Source organism: Plecotus auritus, assembly GCF_963455305.1.
Source record: "Plecotus auritus genome assembly, chromosome: 7".
NCBI lineage: Eukaryota > Metazoa > Chordata > Mammalia > Chiroptera > Vespertilionidae > Plecotus > Plecotus auritus.
In genome coordinates, this window is record NC_137774.1 from 73,089,698 (window position 1) to 73,113,890 (window position 24,193).

The 24,193-nt window shown below is 52.1% G+C and overlaps 1 protein-coding gene across 5 annotated transcripts in view; it reads right to left on the reverse strand.

Annotated features, from left to right (window-relative positions):
* Positions 1–1,597: 1,597 nt before the first annotated feature.
* TFAP4 (transcription factor AP-4) overlaps positions 1,598–24,193 on the reverse strand; it is a 38,307-nt gene continuing 15,711 nt past the window's right edge. For 2 of the 5 annotated variants that reach the window (XM_080681319.1, XM_080681320.1), the window contains 6 exons: positions 6,366–6,531; positions 6,161–6,259; positions 5,584–5,754; positions 4,773–4,910; positions 4,115–4,270; positions 1,598–2,650 (listed from right to left, as the gene is read on the reverse strand). In XM_080681319.1, coding sequence (XP_080537445.1) covers positions 2,456–2,650; positions 4,115–4,270; positions 4,773–4,910; positions 5,584–5,754; positions 6,161–6,259; positions 6,366–6,531 — 925 coding nt within the window. In that variant the 3' untranslated portion in view covers positions 1,598–2,455. Of the gene's footprint in view, positions 2,651–4,114; positions 4,271–4,772; positions 4,911–5,583; positions 5,755–6,160; positions 6,260–6,365; positions 6,532–15,403; positions 15,797–24,193 lie in introns of those variants that run through there. The other 3 variants (XM_080681318.1, XM_080681316.1, XM_080681317.1) reach the window with 3 other exon arrangements.

Below are 24,193 nucleotides of genomic sequence, written 5' to 3' on the forward strand. Positions count from 1 at the left end.
CAACCGAACAGTGAAACAACCAGTCACTATGACGCGCACTGACCACCAGGAGGCAGACGCTTAATGCAGGAGCTGCCCCCTGGTAGTCCATGCACTCCCATAGGGGGAGCGCTGCTCAGCCAGGGCTCATGGCTGGCGAGCACAGCGGCGGTGGCGGGAGCGGGCCTAAGTCATTAGACATCTCCCAAGGGCTCCCAGAATGCAAGAGGGCACAGGCTGGGCTGAGGGGACCCCCACCCAAGTGCACGAATTTTGTGCACCAGGTCTCTAGTATATATCTTATATAATAAAAGTCTAATATGCAAATCGACCGAATGGCAGAATGATCGATCACTATGACGCACACTGACCGGCAGGGGGCAGGTGCTCAATGCAGGAACTGCTCCCTGGTGGTCAGTGCGCTCCCACAGGGAAAGCACCACTCAGCCAGAAGCCGGGCTCATGGCTGGCTTGCGCAGCGAGGCACCTCTGTGGCAGTGCTACGGATGTGCTCCCAGACTGTAAGAGGGCGCAGGCCAGGCTGAGGGACCCCCCCACCGCGAGTGCACGAATTATATATTATATATCCTATATAATAAAAGCCTAATATGGCAAGTGTCCGGTTGTCCGTTCAACCAATCAAAGCGTAATAAGCTAATGATATGCTAAGGCTGCTCAACCACTCGTTATGATGTGCACTGACCACCAGGGGGCAGACAGTCAACCAGTCGCTATGACATGCACTGACCACAGGGGGCAGACGCTCCAATCGGTAGGTTAGCTTGCTGCTGGGGTCCAACCGATTGGGACTGAGCGAGATGGGCCAGACATGCCCTGGAGCCCTCCCACAGTCCCTCCCCAGCTGGCCAACCTCCCACATCCCTCCCCGGCCCTGATCGTGTACCGGTGGGGTCCCTCGGCCTGGCCTGTGCCCTTTCACAATCCGGGACCCCCTCGGGGGTGTCAGAGAGCTGGGTTCAGCCCAATCCCGCAGGCCAGGCCAAGGGACCCCACTGGTGCACAAATTCATGCACCAGGCCTCTAATATATATATATGGCTTGCCCAAAGTATAACTGACTACTGCAGACCAACTCCAGGACCTGAGTTCTTAAACACATCATAAGGGAGTCTTTCCCTTCTATAGATGAGGCTGAGGTTCAGGGAGGTTATACAAGTTGAAAAAGTAGCAAAGCCTAGAGATCAACCAGGAACCCTGAGCCTGTGTCCTTTCTCTAGGACAGTGGTCGGCAAACTCATTAGTCAACAGAGCGGCAAACTACGGCTCGCAAGCTGCATGTGGCTCGCGAGCCGCAGTTTGCCGACCACTGCTCTAGGAGATAGGAATCTGTGGCTCGGTTGTTCATTTTCTCCTTGCTCCCCACCAAGGAATTGGGAGCCACTCCTCCCACCCCCCAATACCATCTCCCATCTTTGCAGAATACCCAGAGTAATCCCAGCGACTGTAAGGATCCTGATTTCTCATTGCAACACCACACACAAGTTGGGGGAGTCACCATGAGCTCACGCACATATAATCCCCTCTGGTGGGTCCAAATAGCAGCCCATACTCTATCTAGTCCAGCAACACACGATACTACACATCCAGAAGACACAATCTAAAAAACAAAGTACAAACTTTATTTTTTCTTTATAAAGGCATGGTGGCCTCTTGGTTTCCCCCACACACACTTTCTTAACAAAATATAATAGCTCTCCTTGAACACAAAGACCTCGAAATTGTTATTTAAAAAAAAAAACAAAATAAAGAAAAACAAAAAACAAATAAAGGGGGGAAAAAAGAAAAACCCAACAAACAAAACAGAGAGACAAAGACATTTCTGGGGGTCGAAGATGGGAAACCTGGAGGGAGAGGTGGAGGCCAGCTGGTGGTGGAGAGTGGCAAATCCTAGTGCTGAGGTGGGGCAGGGAAGGAAGGGCAGGGCAAAAGGGCAGCAGCAAACCCCAACAGAGAAGCAACTTCCACCCCGGACCCCCAGAGAGTCCTGACCCAGCCAGACCCCCAACCCATTAAGTGCTTAGAGAAAGAAGAAAACCAAAAAGAGGAGGGAAGGGGGAGTTAAAAACTAATGGTCATAGAGCTGGCTCTGGGGAGGGCAGATATATGTTGGGGTTTTGATTTTCCCTGTTCTTAAAAACATGTTTAAATGAAAAAAAAAAAATGCTTTTTGGCAGAGAGGCCAGGCACCTCAAGTGTCAGCTTTCCCAGCCCCCCCAGGTGAGGCCCAGCCCCAGGTGTCCCGGTGCTCCCACACACCCACCACCCCAGCCCCCAGTACCTCAGGTTGGGTGGCCTTCACTCAAAGGTTGATTTACAGTATTGAAAAAGAGGTCATAAAAGAGACCCAAATGACATTGTAATTTTGTAAAAATTCCTCACTCGCTGGCCCGCATGTATTCCTGTTGCTGCCCCGGCCCCCTCTAACCCCAAGAAGGGAGAGGAGGGCTGGGGGGTGGTCAGGGAAGCCCCCCAGTCCCAGCCGGCTCCTCCCGGCTCTGGTCCATGGTGTCGCTGTCCGAGGCCTCCGAATCGGAGGCAGTGTCAGAAGCTTGGGCCTCCGGGCAGCTCCGGACTGGCTTCACAATTACAGCTCGCCGCTGCTCCTCCTCCTGCTCCTGCCTTTCCTGGGTGCCCTCGATGTGCTGGATTGCCTGGGGGGACAGGTTGTGGTGAGGATGGCTGCAGGGACACAGACAGCCACCATCTCCCCTCACACACACATACACACACCAGAAAGGTCCAAAAATAAGTCTGGTAGAGCAGCAGGTGGCCTGCCAGAGTAGCAGGCAGCCTGCCAGAGTCAGGGTTAGTAAACCCCTTTGCTGAGCTGGAAAACCCCTTGGAGACGACAGTGCAGGTCTGCTTGGAGGTCACCAGCATCTTTCACTTATTTATATATTTCAAAATTGGCCTGTTCACTGATAGAAGGTCTTTGTTATTAATTTTACTATTCAATTTGCTGGAATTATGTGCAGCAGGGGTTAACAGACTATTTTTGGTTTAGTTGTTTATTTCTTTTACTAGAGGCCCGGTACATGAATTCATGCACCGGTGGGGTTCCTTGGCCTGGCCTGCACCCTCTCACAATCCGGGACCCCTTGGGGGATGTCGGACTGCTGGTTTTGGCCCGATCCCTGCAGGCCAGGCCACGGGACACCACCAGTGTATGAATCCGTGCACCAGGCCTCTAGTCTATATATATAAAAGCCTAATATGCAAAGTGTCCCCTTGGGAGTTTGACCCACCAGGAGTTCCATCGCTCGCTATGATATGTGCTGACCACCAGGGGGCGGTGCAGAACAAAGGAAGACCCTGGCCAGAAGCCGGGGAAGGGAGGCCCTGGCCGGCAGCCAGCAGCTGCTAGGGACCCTACCTGTGCATGAATTTCATGCACTGTGCCTCTAGTATGCATATAAGATCTTTGGTTAATCTCTTCCCACCCTCCCCCCTGTCCCCTTCCCTCTGAGATTCATCAGTCTGTTCCATGTTTCCATGCCTGTGCATTGAGCGTCTGCCCCTTGGTGGTCAGTGCGCATCATAGCTACCAGTCCAATGTTCAAACAGTCGAACAGTCACTTAGGCTTTTATATAGATAGATGATGCCACTGGGACGCCCCAGGGGTCTCTGCCCCAGGCTGTGTACAGCAGTGACTTTGGGCCTGACACACAGAGCTGTCTTCTCGTTTCTTCCTCCTCTGTAGGAGGCTTAACTGTCACCCTCCCAGCCACTGCCACCTCCACTCCCATCTCAGGTCCTAGGAGATGGAAGTGAGAAGAAGTTCTGGACCAAGAGCTGGATGTAGGAATTCTGGAAGCCAGGAGCTCCAGTAGCAAAAGACCCTCTCAACAAACCCCACGTAGAGGGAAGAAACAAGGTTTTCTGGGGCATCCTGTCCCCCATCTCTACCCCTCACCTTCACAGAGCTCCCCCTCCAATCCCTGCAAACAGAGAGGGAGACTCAGGGATGGAGACAGACACATACACCCAGCTTCCCAACCTTTCCCCGCACAAGCCCTGCCTCATTCCCCTTCAGTTCCTGCTTTCTAATGTCTCCCAAAGTGCCTATTCCCAGAGGACAACCCTGACATGCTGCCTCCTTCCCGAGACCAGGTACCTGCACGATGGTGTCCAGATTTTGCCGGGACGTGGAAACAGAGTTGATGACCGAGGAGGGGCCCATGGTGACGACGTTGATGTGGTGGGAGGGAGGGGGTGGCGGTGCCGGCACGATCACCGTGGGGTGGTGGGTGGGGGCCGGAGGGGACAGGAGCTGTGAGACAGAGGCTCTCAGTCTTTCTCCAAAGGTTCAGGAAGCTTCCCCTTCCCCTCGGGAGGTCACAGAGGGTGTAGGATGCCCTCCAAAACCATCTCCCTCTGCCCATTCCTTCGAGACAGTCTCCGCCAACCACTCATGGGAGGCCAGCCAGTTTGGCCTCCCTTATTTTAAGCAGCAAAGAAAAGGCAGCCTAAAGAGGGGCTCCCAGACATCCAAGAACTTGTGGCCCCTTCACTGTCCGGCACCAAGCAAGCACTCCAACATCTAATGCAGTGGTGGTCAGGAATACAGATTTTGGATTTAGACAGCCAAGGTTCAAGTTATTTAGCCTTTCTGTGCCTTACTTTCCTGATCAGTAGAACAGCCTCAAAGGGCTTCTACAAGGATTCATGTAATAATGTCTATAAGATACCTGGGAACCAAGAATGTCTGCATTATTACGATGTAGGCCCTGCCCTGCCATAGCCCACAGCCCCTCCCGAGGCCACCTGCCCACCTGGGTCCGCAGGTGCTGCTCCCGCTCCAGCTTCTCCTGGTGCAGCAGTCGCACCTGCTCTTGCTGTTGCTGCAGCTGCACCTGTTGTGCAATCACCTTGAGCTTTTCAGGGTACATGTGGGCCTCCAACGATCGAACCTAGGGGGAGAGCAGGCTCAGGGGCAGGGCCCGGGCCACACCCTTGCACCACCTCCAGTGCGAGGCCCTCAGGGCTGCTGAGGCCAGCCTCCCCATGCTCTAACCTTGCCAAACAGGCCATTCACTCCTGCTACAAACCCTAGCTGGAGCCTGTCATCCTGGGGAAGAGACCAAAGTCCTATCATAGCCCACCAGGCCCTCTCTGACTCATCTCCTCTCCTGCCATGACCTCCCTCATGCCATCTCCCTCACTCCTTCACTCCCTCCCTCCAGCCTCAGGGCTTTTGCTCATGCTTTTCCTTCTGCCTGGAGTACCCTTCTTCCCTCTCTGCCTTGTTAATTGTGAGACTGGGCAACCTCCCATCCTCGGCTCAAGTCACTTTGACAGAGAAGCTGTAGGGCAGGACCAGTCCAAATCCCCCTCCCAATGCCCATGCTTCCTGCAGTACCTTTTTCACAGCTGCATTTTTACAGTGTCAGGTCCTTTGACTAATCCTCCTACCCAACACAGATGGTGACTCCTGAGGGCAGGAACCTACCTGGTTCAATCCCCACGGGACCCCCACCCCCTATTCCTAAACCTGGCACAAAGCAGGCGCTCAAGGGAAGCAGGGACAGGAGGAAAGGGAGAGAGGGACTGGAACCCCCCACCCCACCCAACTGCCTGCCTTACCTGCTCCTCCAGCATCATGCGCACCGATCGCTCCTTGTCCAGCTGCTGCCGCAGTTCAATCATCTCCCGCCGTAGATCTTCCGCCTTTTCATCCTCCCAGATGTCTGGTGAGCCGATGCCCTCGTCCTTGTCTTCTGCCCGCCGCCGCTTGGGGGACGAGCCGCTCAGCTCCTGGGGACCCCAAGGAGTTGGTGAGTGTGCCCTCGTATCACCACCATCAATGGGGAAGTTGGAGGGCTCCATCACAGACCCCCAAAGCTGTCAACCCAGGTGCTCTGGCACTGGGAGCCCCACTCTGCAAATCCAACAATGGCCACAGGCTAGAAACAGAGGCAGAATGGACCTGCTTGCCGAGTCACCCAGTTCCTCTCGGAGCCACTCGACTGCACTTCATGGATGGGTAAACTGAAGCCCAGGCAGGAAGGCAAGTACCTGAAGTAGGCGTGTCAGTGGGGAAGGTGGGACCTGTAGCCTCAGAGTCCCAGGCCAGTGGTGAGCCCAGTCATGCCCATGCCAGGGAGAGGGAGCCGGGAAGAGGACAGGTGTTGAGGTGACGGGAGGCCTCTGCAGGTGCTACCTGGATGAAGCGCTTGAGCTGAGTGTTCTGCTGCAGAAGCCTGGTCTTCTCCTGCTCCAAGGAGAAGATGTACTCCGCCGTCTGCTGGAGAATGGCTGCCTAAGAGTGGGAGGGACAAGTCAGGGGCCCCAGCTGGCTGCGTCTACTGAAGCTCACTTCCTTCTCCCTCCACCTCCTCCAGGAAGCCCTCCCATCCCTTGCCCACCTTGCTGAGCTTCTCTCCATCTGTGTGGGGGATGAGGGTCTTGAGGGACTGGAAGCCTGCATTGATACTCTGCATGCGCCTCCGCTCGTTGCTGTTGGCAATCTCCCTCCGAATCCGCCGCTCCTGGTCCCGCTGAGTCTCGGGGGTCAGTGGAATGTTGGCAAGACTGCCAGGGAAGGTAGGGACATGCTCAGGCTAGGTGTCCTCCATGCCCTGTCCCCAAAGGGCCCCTGTCTTCAACAGTTCATCTCCAGAGGACCCTGAGTGTAACTTGCATTTCTATTTCTCCCCTTGCAAAGGATGCCAGACCTGATACACCCTAGACAGTGGTCGGCAAACTGCGGCTCGCGAGCCACATGCAGATCTTTGGCCACTTGAGTGTGGCTCTTCCACAAAATACCACAGCCTGGGCAAGTCTGTTTTGAAGAAGCGGCGTTAGAAGAAGTTTAAGTTTAAAAAATTTGGCTCTCAAAAGAAATTTCAATCATTGTACTGTTGATATTTGGCTCTGTTGACTAATGAGTTTGCCAACCACTGCCCTAGCAGATCAGGAGGGTGATGGAATAGCGTGCTCTGTGATACCTGGGTATCAAAGTCACTGCGCATACCCCAGTTCCCAGCCCCAGTGTCTGGCCAACAGGTCTGAGGGGGGCCCAAAACCTACAGGGCTAGCTAGAATCCCTGTGATTCTGATGCAGGTGGACCCAGGTGACAATTAGAGACACCTGCTCCTGGGACTCCTCTGAGCCTCTTGCTATGCACCTGGACCACCTCCTTCAGAGTCACAGGCTTGAAGCTGAAGAAGACATCATTACTCCCTTTGAATCCCCACAGCCACATCTCCAGCCACAAGCTCCTATGCAAGCCCCCAGCTACCCTGCACTAAGACTTCAAAGACAACACAGGTATCACTCACTCCAGGGAAGGGATGCCATGCCATCCACCCCTAGGGACAGTTCTCCATGCACACCTACTCCAAGTGGCAGACCACCCTGGGCCAGATAAACAAGGCTCCCAGCATGCAATGAGCAATGTTATTGCCTGTTATGTATTGCATTTTGTAGGAGTAGCAGCCTGTGGGTTGAGAGAGAAGGCAGCCAGTGGAAGGGAGTGAGGCTGTGGGCTGAGAGGCGATGGTAGGCAGAGACGACAACAGGGGTTGTGGGCCCAAAGCCACTGCTCCCAAGGGGTGGGCCTATGTGTGGCCTCCTCCTTCCCGGCCCTCTGCTGCAACACCCCCCCCCGCCCCGCCCCTGGCTTGATGGCTTCCAGATGCTAGGCTCCCAGAAGAGGCCACTGACCCCACCCAAAGCCACAGCCCAGGCTTCTTCCTGGTGCGCCCCCTCTCCCCTCGGGGTGACTGGTCCAGGCCTGGGTTCACACCCTTGGGTCTGAGGTAATGGGGAAAGGACTCTGGGCAGCCTGTTTCCATAGATGGGGGAGCCGGGGCTCACAGAGGTGCCTGGTTCAGCTCCCCTACTATGCCAGGCCCCCACGCCCAGTCCCAGGCAGAAAGGAATCTACATGAAAACCAAGAGGAAAACACATCTTCAACGGCTGGAGACAGCTGAGGCCCTTCCTGAACCCACAGCCCACCCCATTTGTCCCACCTCAGCTCCCTGAAGGACCCTGGATTTGTCCTTGCCCCTTCCTGTGCCTCAGCCTTTCCCGACAGAGGGTAGTCAGCTGGGGATGAGCCAGGAGCGGGCTCTACATCAGCTGCTGCTCAGGGTCGAGACAAGACCTCCCCCAGGGCCTCCCTGGGCCCCCTCCCAAGAGTGCAAGGCCTCAAAATGTCAGTGCTATAAAGAGGGTCCATGACCCCCACTTTATAGATAGGGCTTAGGGCTCATAGAGGGGAGGAACACCGTTTTAAAGCCAGACAGCTAGGTATCTGACTTCTCCCAGTGTCCCTGCCCTGCAGTGGAGGTGACTCATGTGGCCAGAGTAGATGCATGTCAGAGACCTGATATGCAGAGGTCAGCCTGACCTTTAGGGGAAGGTGGATTAGAACAGAGTCCAGGCTCCTGGGCCTGGCATTGCCTTCCAGAAGCTCTATGATGGGTGGATTAAAGTCGGGAATCTTTGGGGCAAGAAAAGATGGAAACATCCATAGGAAGCCAAACCACCGGGTGACTCGGTCTGGCAACATCATCCTTCCCCTCAGAAGTGATAGGAGAGAACCCCACTCACCCAGTCCCTGGGTCCCCCCTGGTGATGCCCAAAGGCTAGAACAGATCAAAGTAATAAGGAGTCAAAAAGAAGCCCCACAACCACCCCTGAGACACCTTAAGTGCTAGGTCTTACAAAAGGCTTACCTGGAGGGCCTAGCAACAGAGTAATGAGGTATGGGTGTTTTTTGAAGTCTCTTTAGAGTTTTTACTATACTGTGCTAAGGACTCATTTTGCTGGGATTTTCTCATTGAATTGTCATAATCTTCCTCTGAGTTATGTGGCCCATAATTCCTGTATGGGATGACTACATAAAAGATTGGAAAAGATCTAGCTCAGCAAGTGTTGGGGCTGGGACTTGAACCTGGACCCAGGACCATGCTATTAGCCCTGAGAGGTCTCGCCACAGAGTAGACTGGGCTCTGCACTGTCCCAGAGCAGCACATCCCAACGACAGGTGACAGTTACCCTGCAGAAAGGACCAAGCACAGGTATGCCCTGCCATCATGTTCACTCCGATTAGCATGCACAGAACTTTTTTACATATTTCCCTCTGACTCACAGAAACCCAGCAACGTGGCTGCCTCATCCTATTGCAATGAGGAGTCCAGTCCTGTGAGGGGAAGGACATGCCCAAAGTCAGGCAGCCAGACCAGGGAGCAGCAGGCACCTGCAGGCGCCAAGCTCACACTCTCCTTCCCCACCAGCTAATGGCACCCTCTACTGATGGCTCACACAGAGACCACTGTTTATCAGAGCCCTGTGTATGGCAGCAAGAGGCAGCACCCCAAAACCCTGACTCCTGCCCCCCAAGCCAGCTCATCTGCCCATGAAATCTCAGCTCTGGGGAGCCAGCCCTCTGCCCCTCCCATCTCCTCAGGATATCCACAAACTGAGGAGACCAACGAAGACTGCAGAAACCACCCGGTGGTTTGGCTTCTCAGGGACGTTTCTCAAATGGAAGTTCCCAGAGGGCAGGGGGCAGGGCCTATGTTGTCTCCTGCTCATTGAAAGCCACCAGCCTGCCTCTTCCAGATGTTCCATCCTGTCCTCTTCAACACCAAATCCATCAGCCCAGCCTCCTGGCTCAGGAACCGGCTACTGGTTAACCTAGTGCAGACTTAAGTCCCAGAAAAGACTTCTCCCCAAAGCTACAGTTCCTGGGGGGGAATATGGGCTGCCACCAAGACTTTCCCATTCTCACTCACCTAAATCGTCCTGGAAGTACCAGCTGACCGTTTGTTTTTCTTTTCTTTCTTTTCTTTTTTAAAATATATTTTTATTGGTTTCCGAGAAGGCAGAGCGAGATAGAAACATCTATGATGAGAATCATCGATCAGCTGCCTCCTGCATGCCCCACACGGGATGGACCCCATAACCCAGGAATGTGCCCTGACCAGGAATCGAACTGTTACCTCCTGGTTTACAGGTCAATGCTCAACTACTGAGCCAAGCTGTCAGGCTCCTTTTTTTTTTTTTTTTTTAAATGTATTTATTGCTTTTATTTTTTTTTTAATATGTATTTTTATTGATTTCAGAGAGGAAGGGAGAGGGAGAGAGAGATAGAAACATCAATGATGAGAGAGAATCATTGATCGGCTGCCTCCTGCTTGCCCCCACTGGGGATCGAGCCCACAACCCTGGGCATGTGCCCTTTACCGGAATCGAACCTGAGACCCTTCAGTACGCAGGCCGACGCTCTATCCACTGAGCCAAACCAGCTAGGGCTGTTTTTATTGCTTTTAAAAGGAGGGAGGGAGGGAGGGAGGGAGGGAGGGAGGGAGGGAGGGAGGGAGGGAGGGAGGGAGGGAGGGAAGGAGGGAGGAAGGGAGGAAAGGAGGGAGAGAGGGAGGGAGGGAAGGAGGGAGAGGGGGGACATCTATTGGCTGCCTCCTGCACACCCTCTGCTGGAGATCAAGCCCACAAACCAGGTATGTGCCCAGACTGGGAATCAACCAGCCACCTCTCGGTGCACAGGTCCAGGCTCAACCAACTTAGCCACACAGGCCAGAGCCAGCTGACAGTTTCTTTAATAGATGCAACTAACCAGGGATGCTGCCCAACAAGGAGTTCTGATTGGTGGAATGCTGCCTAACCAGGGATTCTGATTGGTGGAGTGCTGGCCAACCAGGGGTTCCAATAAAGGATGACTAATTGGAATTACCAGCTAATGCTACAAATGCATTAAAGCATATTTGCATTTCTTTCAGAGTTTTATAGAAGTAAACATAACTTACAGTAACTGTAAAAGTCCTACACACCTCCCCATCAACTTCAGAGCCCCCAAGTGAATCTCTTGCTTCTCTCCCTCCCCAAATGCCCTCCAACAGTCTCCTGGGGCTGGCCAGGGACTGCCTTGCCTCAGGAATAAGGGAGGGCACCTACCAAGAAACAGTTTGGGTACCAGCCTCAGATGCATAGACCAGAGCGGCCCACCCACTACCAGAGTACCTTCAGAAAGCCCCCTGGGAACAACACCAGCATCCCAACCAGAGGCTCAGGGCAGGGAGCACACTTTTCAAGTCTAGATCTTGACTGTACCTGTCCCTCTCAGTCCAAGGGCAGTACCCCCATCCTCCTTAGACACCCCTGTCAGGCTCCAGCCTCAAATTAGCCACTGACAACTCTCGTTTCACACTGTCCCGAAGTCACTCACAGACCTGCCACTCAACGACTATACACAATCAGAGGTGAGAGAGCCACACAGGATTTCTCCCATAATCCAAAGGACAGGAGGGAGGAAGACAACCCTCACCAAGGATGCCCAAGGTACTCATCCTTCTCTCTGCAGCAGGTACTGAAGCAGCCCGGGGCCCTCACCCATCCCAGCTGTTTCTATCCATAGATCCCCCAACTCCAACCAGCCTGCCACTCCTGCCCTCAGTCCCAGAACACACCACATCCAGGCTGTTCCCATCAGAAACACCTCCTCCTCACAGCTTCTCCGGCCCCTCAGAGGAAGCCCTGCACTCAGTGGGTTCAAATGCAAATTTACTCACTGTAGGACCCCAAGCTTAGCCACTTCATCTATCAAAGCCCCAGTCTCCCCATCTGTTAAATGAGGAAATACTGCCTCACTTCACAGGGCAATAGTGAAGTTTAAAAGAGGAGAAAAGAGAGAGATTGAGGATAACAGGATGCCTTATTTTTCTGGGGTTTGTATCCAGGACTCCAGGAGAACCCATGGACAACTCTAAGAGACTGCAAACTCAGGGCAGAGGCCAGTTCTGGTTCTTTGTGCTCTCCTCGACCCTGGCACAAAGTAGATGCCTTGTAAATACTAGATCAGGGATCCAACACACATTCAAAATACCCTAATTGATTTCTAACTTCTTCTAAGAGCAATTTGTCTCTTTCCCCACTTAGGCAGTCCCTAAACTCCTGCTTCTCAATGTTTGAGAGCTTTTTTGCTGTTATTAATCCTCACCCAGGGATATTTTCCCCTTCGATTTTTAGAGAATGTAATGGCAGGAGGAATGGGGAGAAACATCGATGTGAGAGAGACCCATCAATTGGTTACCTCCCATGTGCGCCCCTTCTTGGGCCAGGGATCAAACCTGTAACCCAAGTACGTGCCCTTGTCCGGGAATCAAACCCAAGACCCTTCAGTGCATAGGCCAACGCTCTAACCACTTAGAAACACTAGCCAGGGCTCTTCTTCTTCTTCTTCTTTTTTTTTTTTTAAGAGAGAAACATAGATTTGTTTTCACTTATGCATTCATTGGTTGACTCTTGTATGTGCACTGACTGGGAATCAAACCCAAAACCTTGGCATATCAGGATGATGCTCTAACCAGCTGAGCTACCCAGCCAGGGCTGAGAGCCATTTTAACAATTACCAGGCACTTTCCTTCTGTGAAGCCACACTTCAAGGTGCTCCATTTTACAGAGGCTAAGTGCGGTTAAGTGAGAGGTCTCAAACTACAAGCTTGTGAGGATCCTGCTGTGCAGTGCGAGGGGGGGGGGGGGCGGGGGAGGCCGCGGAAGTGTGGGAACAGGACTGGAGAGAGGGTCCCTCTGAAGAGGCAGGGAACCCTCCTAGTCCAAAGAATGGAACAAAGTCTACCAGTCTGAAAAGTGAGTCCATCTGGCCAGAAGATCCTGTCCGACCCACAACCTAGATCTTCTACAGGTCTCCGACCTCACCCCACAATCCCTTCTAAAAATAAACAAACCGCCCTAACCGGTTTGGCTCAGTGGATGGAGCATCGGCCTGGGGACTGAGGGGTCCCAGGTTCGATTCCAGTCAAGGGCATGTACCTTGGTTGTGGGCACATACCCAGTGGGGAGTGTGCAGGAGGCAGCTGATCGATGTTTCTCGCTCGTCGATATTCTAACTTTCTATCCCTCTCCCTTCCTCTCTGCAAAAAAATCAATAAAAATATATTTAAAAAATAAAATAAAATAAAATAAAAATGAACAAACCGCCTAGCCAGTTTGGATCAGTGGATAGAGCAGTGGCCTGCAGACTGAAGGGTCCCAGGTTCAATTCCAGTCAAGGGCATGAACTTCAGTTGCAGGTTTCTCCATGGCCCAGGCCCTGATCGAGTCTCGTGCAGGAGGCAACCAATCGATGTGTTTCTCTCACATCAATATTTCTATCTGTCTTTCCCTCTCTCTTGCACTCTCTCTAAAAATCAATGGAAAAATATCCTTGGGTGAGGATTAAAATAAATAAATAAAATAAAGTGCTAAATTTGTAAAAATAAACAAATAATAAATAAATAAGTAAAAATGAACAAACCTAGAGGCCCCAACTCCACACCCAGTGCACAGGCTGACAAGTGTCTCCCAGCAAGGCAGGCTGAGGATGCCCCCATGCCCAGCCCTGTAGGGGAGTCCTGCCACCTTAAGCACTTGGCCCCTGGGGGACAAATGGATTCCTCTAAAGGGAGGCTAGGGACAGTGTGAAGCAGGATCCACTGCACCAAGCCTGCCCAGGGTCAGGACTGGCAATGTCCTTTCTAGCATCTGGAGCAGCTCAACCCTTCCCCCCACTGCCCAGCCCTCCCCTCAGCAACCCGCAGTTTTTTCAGGAGGGGCTAAGAACAGAGACTAAGAGCAGGGCCCTGGGATCAGGGTTAAAGCCCCAGCCCCACCACTTGCTGTAACTGTTCCCTTTCCAAGCCTGTGTCCTCATCCCACACAGGAATCATAAGGCTACTTAACTCAGGAGACTGACAACTCAATTAAGAAAATCTAGCTAAACAAGTCCCTAGAATATATTAAGAGCTCCAGAATTTTTTTTTTTAATGTTTTACAGCTAGGACCCCCTAGTGGCCCTTCAAAAGGGCCAACACTCAGGGGGGCCCTGCTAGCTGCAACCCACCAACTGGCCCAGGCTGCCTGTATTTGAGAATAGTTGAAGTGAGAGTGAAGTTGAGAGGTGTGGGGGTGGTAGTACATGTGTAGCAACCTTCCCCCCAACCTGCAGCGCCTGGTATTCACCAGCCTGGGCCACACCATCTGGGGCTCCACCTCCCTCAATATCCACGCCTTGCCTTCCCTGGCGGCAGAGCACGTGGCCTCAACCCTAGGGAGCCATTTCCCTCCTAGAGCAGTGTCTCAGAAAAGAGACTGCAGGTTCCAAACGGGCACACGGGAGAACCCCCCACGAATCTCTGCCGTCCCCCGGGTGGTGTTCAGTATACAGATGGCCAGGCCCTCCCTTCTAGCTATCGGAGTTGCGGACATCGGCATTTTAACAAGTGTCCAGGGTGATTCTGATGGGAGTGGTGCGTGAAGTCATCATCTTTTGTAAAAGGTGGATCTGGAGCAACCGGGTCAAACTAGTAAAGTGGCTTCTGTAACAACCCGGGTCAAATTTGTAAAGTAGCGGGGAGCTGCGGACCTCGGACCACCCACCCACTCGCCCCGCTGGGAGACCTGCCGCTTTCGGTTTATAGCTGGGGGAAGAAGGTGGGATGGGAAAGTTTGCGGTAGAGACCTATGTGCAGGGTCTGGTGAGACTCGGCGCGGCTTCTGGTACCCACTATCCCAAAAGCTCCCCCCACCTGGCCTGCCTCGCCTATCCCGCCAGCAGAGGCTGAGCTTTGTGCGGGGAAAGCGTGGCCCGGACGCGCCTACAACTCCCACAATGCCGCACCGGAGAGTCGCGGAGAACTACAGCTCCCGCGAGGCGGCGCGCCGAGGTCCGCCTACTCCAAGAGGGCTGCAGAGTCACGTCCAGGCCTCGCTAGTAAACAGTGCTCGGGCGGCAAGCGAGCAAGCAGCGGCCGCAACGTGCCCGGGTCCGCGGCGCTCCCGGCTCGCCGCGCAAGTCCCTAGGGTCCCACCCACCCCTCTACCCCTATGCGAGCACACCCCCGCCGCAGTACTCCATCCTGCAAACAGGCACACCACCCGGCTCCCCGCCCCCCCCCACGCCCCGAGCCGCGGCGTGGCTGCATTGTAGCTGCCCGCCCGCGGCCCCCCACGCGCCTCGGGGCCCCCAGACCCCCTTGGAGGGGGTGCCCAGAGACAGCGAGGAAGGAGGGAAAGGAAGGAAGCCAATGCGGGAGGGGGGAGGAGGACGCGCGGGGTGGGGAGGGAAGCCACCAGCACCAAGCATGGCCGGGATTGCTGCAGAACCACGTGGGTCTGTTTGCAATTACAAACGTCGCGACTCGCCCGCCTGCAGCGGACAAAAGTGACCGGGACCGCTCAGGGCCCCCATGTTCCAAGAGAGGAGGGTTCCCGGACGGCGCGAGATCGGCGTACGGGGCTGCAACCGCCCGGGCGGCTAAGAAAAGCGAGCGGGGTCGGCGGCGCGGGCCATGCGTGCGCACACACGCGCCCACTCGGGCTGGCTCGCCCGGGGCTGCAATTGTAGGAAGGGGGTAGGGGGTAGGGGGAGGAGTACACACCTACAGAGCCCTCCTATCACTTCTTTCTCTGTTTTCCTGAAATGTTGCAAAGAGGGCACCTTCTGAGTGGGCACCATGAAATACTCCATAGCGATCGGCCCCCCTCCTCTGCACGAGCCGGGTCCCGTGGTCCGCCGGAGAATGCAAGATGGAAATCCGAATCAAAGGGCAGCGCTGGACGGTGGTGCAGAATCGGCCGGTCCCAGATGCTGGCGGCGGCGGCGGCGGCAAGGGGAGGGAGGCGGGCGGGAGGGGCGAGAGGGAGGTCTCTCCGGCCTGCCTCCCCGGGCGCGTGTATGTGTGTGTGTGTGTTTGCAGCTGATCAGATGTCTGTTTCAAGGCGGGAAACAGCTGGTGAAAACTCAGCACTCCCCCGGCCTCCTTCCGCGGAGTAAGGAATTGCATGTAAACAAAGGACTATTTGCAGCGCCCCCCGGGCGGCGCAAAGCCGTGATGAGAAGGGCTCGGGCCCCGGTGGGCAAGGGGCCGCCGGGATCTGTGGGCCTCCCCCCGGCGCGAGAAGCGGGGGGCTGCGGGTTGACTGGGAAGGCACGGCGTGAATGGAGCGAGTTGCGGCTGAGCTACATGCGCCACTATGGGTGATGAGGTCCATCAGCTGACAGGTTGGCAAGCGTTGGGAAGAAAAAAAAAAGCCAGCCACCGCGGGGGAGCCCAGCCAGTGCGACCGGGGTCCGGCGGGGACTGCCCAGTGCAGGGTCTTAGCGCTCTGCGGCCCTCGAGGGCGGGGTACGCGCAGCAGGGCCCCGGGAAAGCGGCCTGGGGTGCTGCTAGGGGCTTTTCGCTTTTTACAATTGTAACTGCAGAGTGGAGCCGCTCTGGCGCGCTCCCTCCAAGCTCAGGGCCCCCTGGAAACTTGCGTCACAGACACCGCTTCCCACATGCAACTTGGGGCCGACTTCGGAGGCCAGCCAGCTTACTGCCTCCCACCCTCCCTCCCTGCCCAGCTGCCCGGCACTGGCCGCCTAGCCCAGCTCCAAAGCCTGGGAATCCCGGAGCTGGAGAGAGGAATGCAAAGGGGGCGCGCCGGGCGCCTCGGATCCTGGGGCTGCCCTAGGAAGCGGAGGCCCCGGCAGGGAGGGAAACGTGGAGGGAGGCCAAGACGGCAGCGGCCTGGGGGCAGGCTGCCAGCGCGGCTGGGAGGTCTGGTGGCTGCTGCCGGGTCCCGTCCTAACCTTCGACATACACACTTTCCCCCTCTGCGGGGAGGCAGGACGGCGGGAATCTTGGCCTGGGCGGAGGGAAAGCTGCAGCTTCTCATTCACGAAACCAATGCCAGACTTGCTCCTCCACCAGGGTGCGCTTTCTACCAGGGCTGATGGCCTGGGGCGGAGAAGGGAGGGACCCTAGCTAATGAACTTCTGTCCTCGCCACCACCCTCACCAGGTCCCCACCTTCCTTCCCCAGGCCCTCCCCTGGCTCCTGGAGGGTGGGCCCCAGGCTCCAGAAGACCCTGCCTGCCTTGGAATGTCCTGCCTCCTGCTGACCACCTTTCTCAATCCCATTCACCTTCAAGGTTCCACCCACATTGCACCTCCTAATTGAAATACTCCTACTAATAACAAGGATTACTGTTATTATCTTATCCTATATAATCCCATACAATAAAAGGCTAATATGCAAATTGACCAAGCAGCAAAATGACAGGTCTATGACACACACTGACCACCAGGGGGCAGACGCTCAACGCAGGAGCTCCCACCACAGTGGGAGCACCCCTGAGCCAGAAGCCCTATGGATGTCAACTGCCAGCTTAGGCCTCCTGCCCAGGCCTAAGCTGTCACACATCCCCAGAGGGCTCCTGGACTGCACTAGGGCAGGCTGGACTGAGGGACCCCACCCCCCCAGCACTGCTGAGCCAGAAGCCCGGCTTCACAGCAGCCCTATGGATGTCCAACTGCTGGCTTAGGCAGGCTCCCCAGGCCTAAGCTGTCAGACATCCCCTGAGGGCTCCCGGACTGCAAGAGGGTGGCACAGGCCAGGCTGAGGGGACCTCCCCCACCTGCATGAATTTCGTGCACGGGGCCTCTAGTTAGAGATTATTATTGTTATTAGATAGTGAGAGCACCTTGTAGATGTTGAGCTGTTTAGCATGCATGTTTTCTAATCCCTAAAGCAAACTGTTGGACAGTTTTCCCTAAGGACAGAGCCTAAGCCACTTAACATCACAGTCCCTGGAAGGCCTCAACTGTGGGCACAGGGAATGTGCTCAGGAAACGATGACATCTGAGGGACAACAGGATACAGAACCCCATAACTATACACTGAGCAACATGTACAGTGCCTGGATGGATGGATGAATGAATAACAGCTGGGAGAAATGTATCTTTCTTTTCCTACAGAACTGCCTTGACCCAGCCTGATCCCCATGAGCTCTGTCACTACGACTGGCCTCTCCATTTCTGCAAAAGGCACCTTCTCACAGAGAACCTTCAGATGCACAAACCCAAAGTCCTTTGAGCTGGATCAGCAGCTCCTGCCCTAAGGCCGGAAATACCATCACTGCCCCCAGTCCTACACTCCAACTCTCTCCCATCACTATGCAGTAGCACAATAAGTCCCCAAAATGCAGGCCAACCTCCATTCCCAGGAGGTTCTGTACATCCCTTAATCTGATCCCATTTCCCTCCCGCTCCCAACTCCTAAACTCAAGTTCACTGTGTTTTCTGGAGCCCTCAGAAGGTGTTCAGCATAATCCCTCAGATCCTTGACATCTGACAGTACCTTCTTGCTCTAAATTAGGAGTCAGCCAACTTTCTCTGTAAACTGCACATAAAAGTTATATGTATTAGTTTCCTATAGCTACTGTAATAAATTACTATAAACTTAGTAGCTTAAAATAACACATTTATTCTCTGGAAGTCAGAAGTCCAAATGGGTTATATTTGGCTAAATCAAGGTGTCAGCAGGGCTGTGTTCCTTTTGAAAGCTCTACAGGGGATTATATTTCCTTGCCTTTCCAACTTCTGGGAAGTGGCCCGGATTTCTTGGCTCATGGCCCCTTCCTCCATCTTCAAAGTGTGTCACTCCAACTTCTGCTTCTGTCATCACATCTTCTCTGACTCTCTTGCCTCCTTTCTACAATGGCCTTGGACCCACCCAAATAATCCAGAATAATTTCCCAATCTCAGGATCCTAAGCATGTTCAAATTTTGCTTTGTAAGGTAACATTCACAAGTACTGGAAATTAGGATATAAATATCTTGGGAGGGGGGGCATTATTCTGTCCACGACACCACTCTTAGTTTGTAAGCCCTACAAAATGAAGCAGAGGTTACAATATGCTGCAGTAATTTCATTCTGCAAAGAATGAAAACGGTGACTCAAACATATCATTGTATAGTGGTGTTCACAGCATCATTATTCACAATACCCAAAAGGTACAATCCACCCCACTGTTCATCAACTGATGAATGGATAAACAAAACATGGACTATCCATACAACAGAATATTATTCAGCCTTAAAAAGGAATGAAGTTCTGATACATACTACATCATGGGTGAACCTTGAAAACATAATGCTAAGTGAAATAAACCAGTACAAAAGATCAAGAATTGTATGATTCCACTCAAGTGAAATATCTAGAATAGGCAAATTCATAAAGACAGAAAGTAGATTAGAGGTTACCAAGGACTGGAGGGATGGGTGAATGGGAAGTTATTGCTTAAGGAGTATGGAGTTTCTGTTTGGGGTGATGAAAACTTTTGAAAATAGTGGTAATGGCCGAAACCGGTTTGGCTCAGTGGATAGAGCGTCGGCCTGCGGACTGAAGGGTCCCGGGTTCGATTCCGGTCAAGGGCATGTACCTTGGTTGCGGGCACATCCCCAGTGGGGGCTGTGCAGGAGGCAGCTGATCGATGTTTCTCTCTCATCGATGTTTCTAGCTCTCTATCCCTCTCTCTTTCTCTCTGTAAAAAATCAATAAAATATATTTAAAAAAAAAAAAATAGTGGTAATGATTGTACAACATCTTGAATGTAATTAATGCCACTGAATCATACACTTTAAAATGGTTAAATTGGCAAAAGTAATGAGATATATATATATATATATATATATATATATATATATATATATTTTACCACAGTTTTTAAAAAAAATTTAAACAGCCACCGCCTGGTGTAGCTCAGCAGTTGAGCATCTACCCAGGAACCAAGAGGTCATTGGTTCAATTCCTGGTCAGGGCACATGCCTGGGTTGCGGGCTCGATCCCCAGTATGGGGCATGAAGGAGGCAGCCAATCAATAATTCTCTCTCATCATTGATGTTTCTATCTCTCTCTTCCTCTCCCTTCCTCTCTGAAATCAATAAAAATATTTATTTTTTTAAAAGTTAAACAGCCTTGGCCAGGTGACTCAGTTAGTTGGAGCATCGTCCCATGCACCAAAGGGTTGTGGGTTCAATTCCCAGTCAGGGTATGTGTGGGAGGCAACCAAGTGCGATGTTTCTTTTTCTCTCTCATCAATTAAAAAAATATGTATCAGTGGGCTGGCTTTAGCTTATGCGCAGTAGTTTGCCCTCACTTCCCTCCTTATCTGGCTTAGAATTCATAGTCTAGCAATATAATCACTCACATACACTTTCCCTTTCAAGTCTAATAACCCCTCCTGCCCTGCACCTACCCCCCAAGCGGAACAGGGCTGGGGAAAGGAAATCCCACAACCTTACTGAGTGATCTTATTACTGAGTGATCTTATTTTTATTTTTTTGTTAATCCTCACCTGAGGATATTTTCCATTGATTTTTAGAAAGAGTGGAAAAGAGAGAGAAGCATCGATATGAGAGAAATACATCGATTGGTTGCCTCCTGCACACAGCCCCGACCAGGGCCCAGGCCAGGGCAGAGCCTGCAAACATGGTACATGCCCTTGACTGGAATTGAACCCGGGACCCTTTGGTCCACAGGCCAACCCTCTATCCACTCAGCCAAACCGGCAAGGGCAAGTGATCTTATTTTTAAATGCCAGACCAAGATCCTGGAGTGGATCTTGGATGGCTGGTAGTCGCTTCATATTGCCCAGTACGTTCTCTCTCCCGCTTTCTCCTTTCTGTAAGACCTCTATCACCTCCTCTTGCTCCTCACTCTCAGCTCATGACCTCACATCCTGTTTTTCTGAGAAAATGGAAGCAATTAGAAGAAAACTTATCCCTAGAAATATATAACCTTCCTAGACTAAATCATGAGAATTGGAAAATCTAAATAGACCAATCAGCAATGAGGAAATTAAAACAACCATCAAAAACCTCCCAAAAAATAAAAGTCCAGGACCAGATGACTTCACCAGTGAATTCTACCAAATATTCAAAGAAGATTTAAAACCTATCCTTCTCAAACTCTTCCAAAAAAATTGAAGAGGCAATACTTCCTAACACATTTTAGGAGGCCAACATAACCCTGATACCAAACCTGGCAAGGATAACACAAAGAAAACTGCAGACTAATATCTCTGATGAATACAGATGCAAAAATCTAAACAAAATACTAACAAATGGAATACAATAATACCTCAAAAAATAATCATAATACATCACAATCAAGTGGGGTTCATTCCAGGGGCACAAGGGTGGTTCAACATATGCAAATCTATCAAGGTAATGCACTACATTACTAAAGAAAGGATAAAAGGATATGATTTTATCAATAGATGCAGAAAAAGCATTTGATAAGATACAACATCCATTTATGATTAAAACACTCAATAAAATAGGAATAGAAGGAAAGTACTTCAACATAATAAAGGCCATATATGACAAGCCTTCAGCCAGCATTATACTCAATGGTGAAAACCTGAAAGCTTTTCCTCTAAAATCAAGAACAAGACATGGATGCCCACTCTCAGCACTCGAATATTCAGCACTAGAGGCCCGGTGCATGAAATTTGTGCACTGGAGAGGGGGGGTCCTTCAGGCCGGCCTGTGCCCTCTCGCAGTCTGGGACCCCTTGCTCCTTACTGCCCTCCTGCTCGCTGCTTCTTACTGCTTGGCTCACTGCTCCTTAGTAGTGCCACGGTGCCGGGAGAGGCCAGCCATGAACCCAGCTTCTGGCTGAGCAGTGCTCCCCCTGTGGGCGCGCACTGACCACCAGGGGGCAGCTCCTGCATTAAGTATCTGCCCCCTGGTGGTCAGTGCATGTCATTGACTGGTTGTTCTGGTTCTGCCGTAATGGTCGCTTAGGCTTTTATTATATAGACTAGAGGCCCAGCGCGCACGAAATCGTGTGCGGTTAGGGTCCCTAGGCCTTGCCTGGCCTCCATCACTGGCCTCTGCCGCCCTGTGACGCTACATGAAGCTCCCCGCCCTGGGACGCTCTGCAATGCTCACGGCCCCTCAACTGCTCCGCAAGGCTCCCCCCACCCCACCACTGCTTCGCGAGGTTCCCCCCACCCCGCCACTGCTCTGCGAGGCTCCTCCCGCCCCACCATGCTCTGTGAAATTCCCCCCACCCCACCACTGCTCCGTGAAGCTCCCCCCACCCCTTGACTGCTCCACGAAGCTTGCTGCCACCCCTTGAAGCTCGCCACGGGATGCTCCGTGAAACTCCCCCCACCCCACCACTGTTCTGCGAGGCTCCCCGCACGCTGCAACTGTTCTGCGAAACTCCCCCCATTCCACGACTGTTCCATGAAACTCCCCCCACCCTGCCACTGCCTGCAAAACTTGCTGCAGCCAAAATCGGTTTGGCTCTGTGGATAGAGCATCGGCCTGCGGACTGAAGGGTCCCAGGTTCGATTCCGGTCAGGGGCATGTAACTTGGTTGCGGGCACATCCCCAGTGGGGGGTGTGCAAGAGGCAGCTGATCGATGTTTCTCTCTCATCGACGTTTCTAACTCTCAATCCCTCTTCCTTCCTCTCTGTAAAATATCAATAAAATATATTTAAAAACAAAACAAACAAACAAAAAAACTTGCTGCTGTCCGGTGACTGCTCCACTAAGCTCGCTGCTGCCCCGTGAAGCAGCCCACTGCCACCACCACCACTCAACAGTCCCCAGTCCTGCCTGCCGCCCCCACCCCATGGCAAGGGGCTAGGGGGCCGGAGGGAGGCAGGGGGGACCGAGAGGTGCTCCATGCACTTCATGGTGACCAGTCGTCCGTTCAGTCATGACGGCACCTGACTCTTTATTTATTATATAGATAGTTCTGCCAGAGCAATAAGGCAACTGAAAGAAATAAAAGTCATCCCAATCGGGAAAGAAGAAGTAAAAGTGTCACTTTTTGCAGATAACATGATTCTTCACATAGAAAACCCTAAAGACTCCACAAAAAAACTATTACAAACAACAACAAATACAGTAAAGTTGTAGGATACAAAATCGGTGTACAAAAATCTACTGTCTTACTGTATACTAACAATAAAACTTCTGAAAAAGAAATTCCTTTTGCAATTGCAACCAAAAGAATAAAATATCTAAGAATAAACTTAACAAAGGATGTAAAAAACCTATATACTGAAAACTATAAAGCATTATTAAAAGAGATTGAAAAAGACAACAAAATAGAAAAATATCCCAGGTTCATGGATTGGAAGAATCAAGATAGTTAAAATGGCCGCATTACCCAAAGCAATATACAGATTTAATACAATCCCCATCAAAATCCCAATGTCATTTTTTAAAGAAATAGAACAAGAAATCATCAGATTTGTATAGAACCACCAAAGATCCCGAATAGCCAAAGCAATCCTGAGAAAAAAGAATGAAGCCAGAGGTATCATACTACCTGACTTCAAATTATACTACAGAGCTACAATAATCAAAACAGCATGGTTTGGCAGGAAAAAAAAAAAAAAAGACACACAGATCAATGGAACAGAATTAAGAGCACAGATATAAAACCACATGTATATGGGAAAATAATTTTCTACAAAGGAGACAGAAACACACAATGGAGTGTAAAAAATAAAAAGCCTCTTCAATAAATGGTGCTGGGAAAATTGGAAAGTCAACTTCATAAGAACTGCTCTTGCTAAAGTCACTGGTGACCTCCAAAGAGCTCTGTTTTCTGTCTTCACCATATCTGACCGTCTTGAAATTCTTTTTTTCTTGGCATCTGGGAGGCTACCCCCTGGGGCCACAGTCCTCAGACCTCCCTCATCTGTCCACACACACTCTCTGCTCTTTGGACAACAGTTCCAGAAAGGACTAGGAGCTATGCAGTGTGGTTCAGAATCCAGACTCTGCCTGAACCCCAGCTCCAGGGTCGTAACACAGAGGTCGTACAGCACCTAGCTTTCAGGCTATCATGAGAAGTTAGTGGCATGCCTGGCATCAATAAGTGTAGTTCGTATATCACTGGTACCTGGTTGCCATGGGTGGTGGTGGCCAGAGGTGTCTGGGAGGCCCAGGGAGAATGACAGAGTCTGGTGATGTGCAGGGAGGGACAGAGGAGAGGCCAACCCCCGGCCCTATCTCCCTGTTAAAACTTGCTGCAAGTGGCCCAGCCAGAGTGGCTCGGTTAAGCATCAACCTATGAACCAGGAGGTCATGGTTTGATTCCTAGTCAGGGCACATGCCTGGGTTGCGGGCTCAATCCCTGGTGTGGGGAGCAGCCGATCTATGATTCTCTCTCATCATTGATGTTTCTATCTCTTTCTCCCTCTCCTTTGCTCTCTGAAATCAATAAAAATATATTAAATAATAAAAATAAATAAAACTTGCTGCAGGTGAAAGAAACAGCCATGTTGTAAGGTTGACATTGAATATGGGGCTCACCTGCTTTACAGCAGAGACAACTGCACGTAAGATCGAATGGTGTGAAAATCAGCCCGCAGA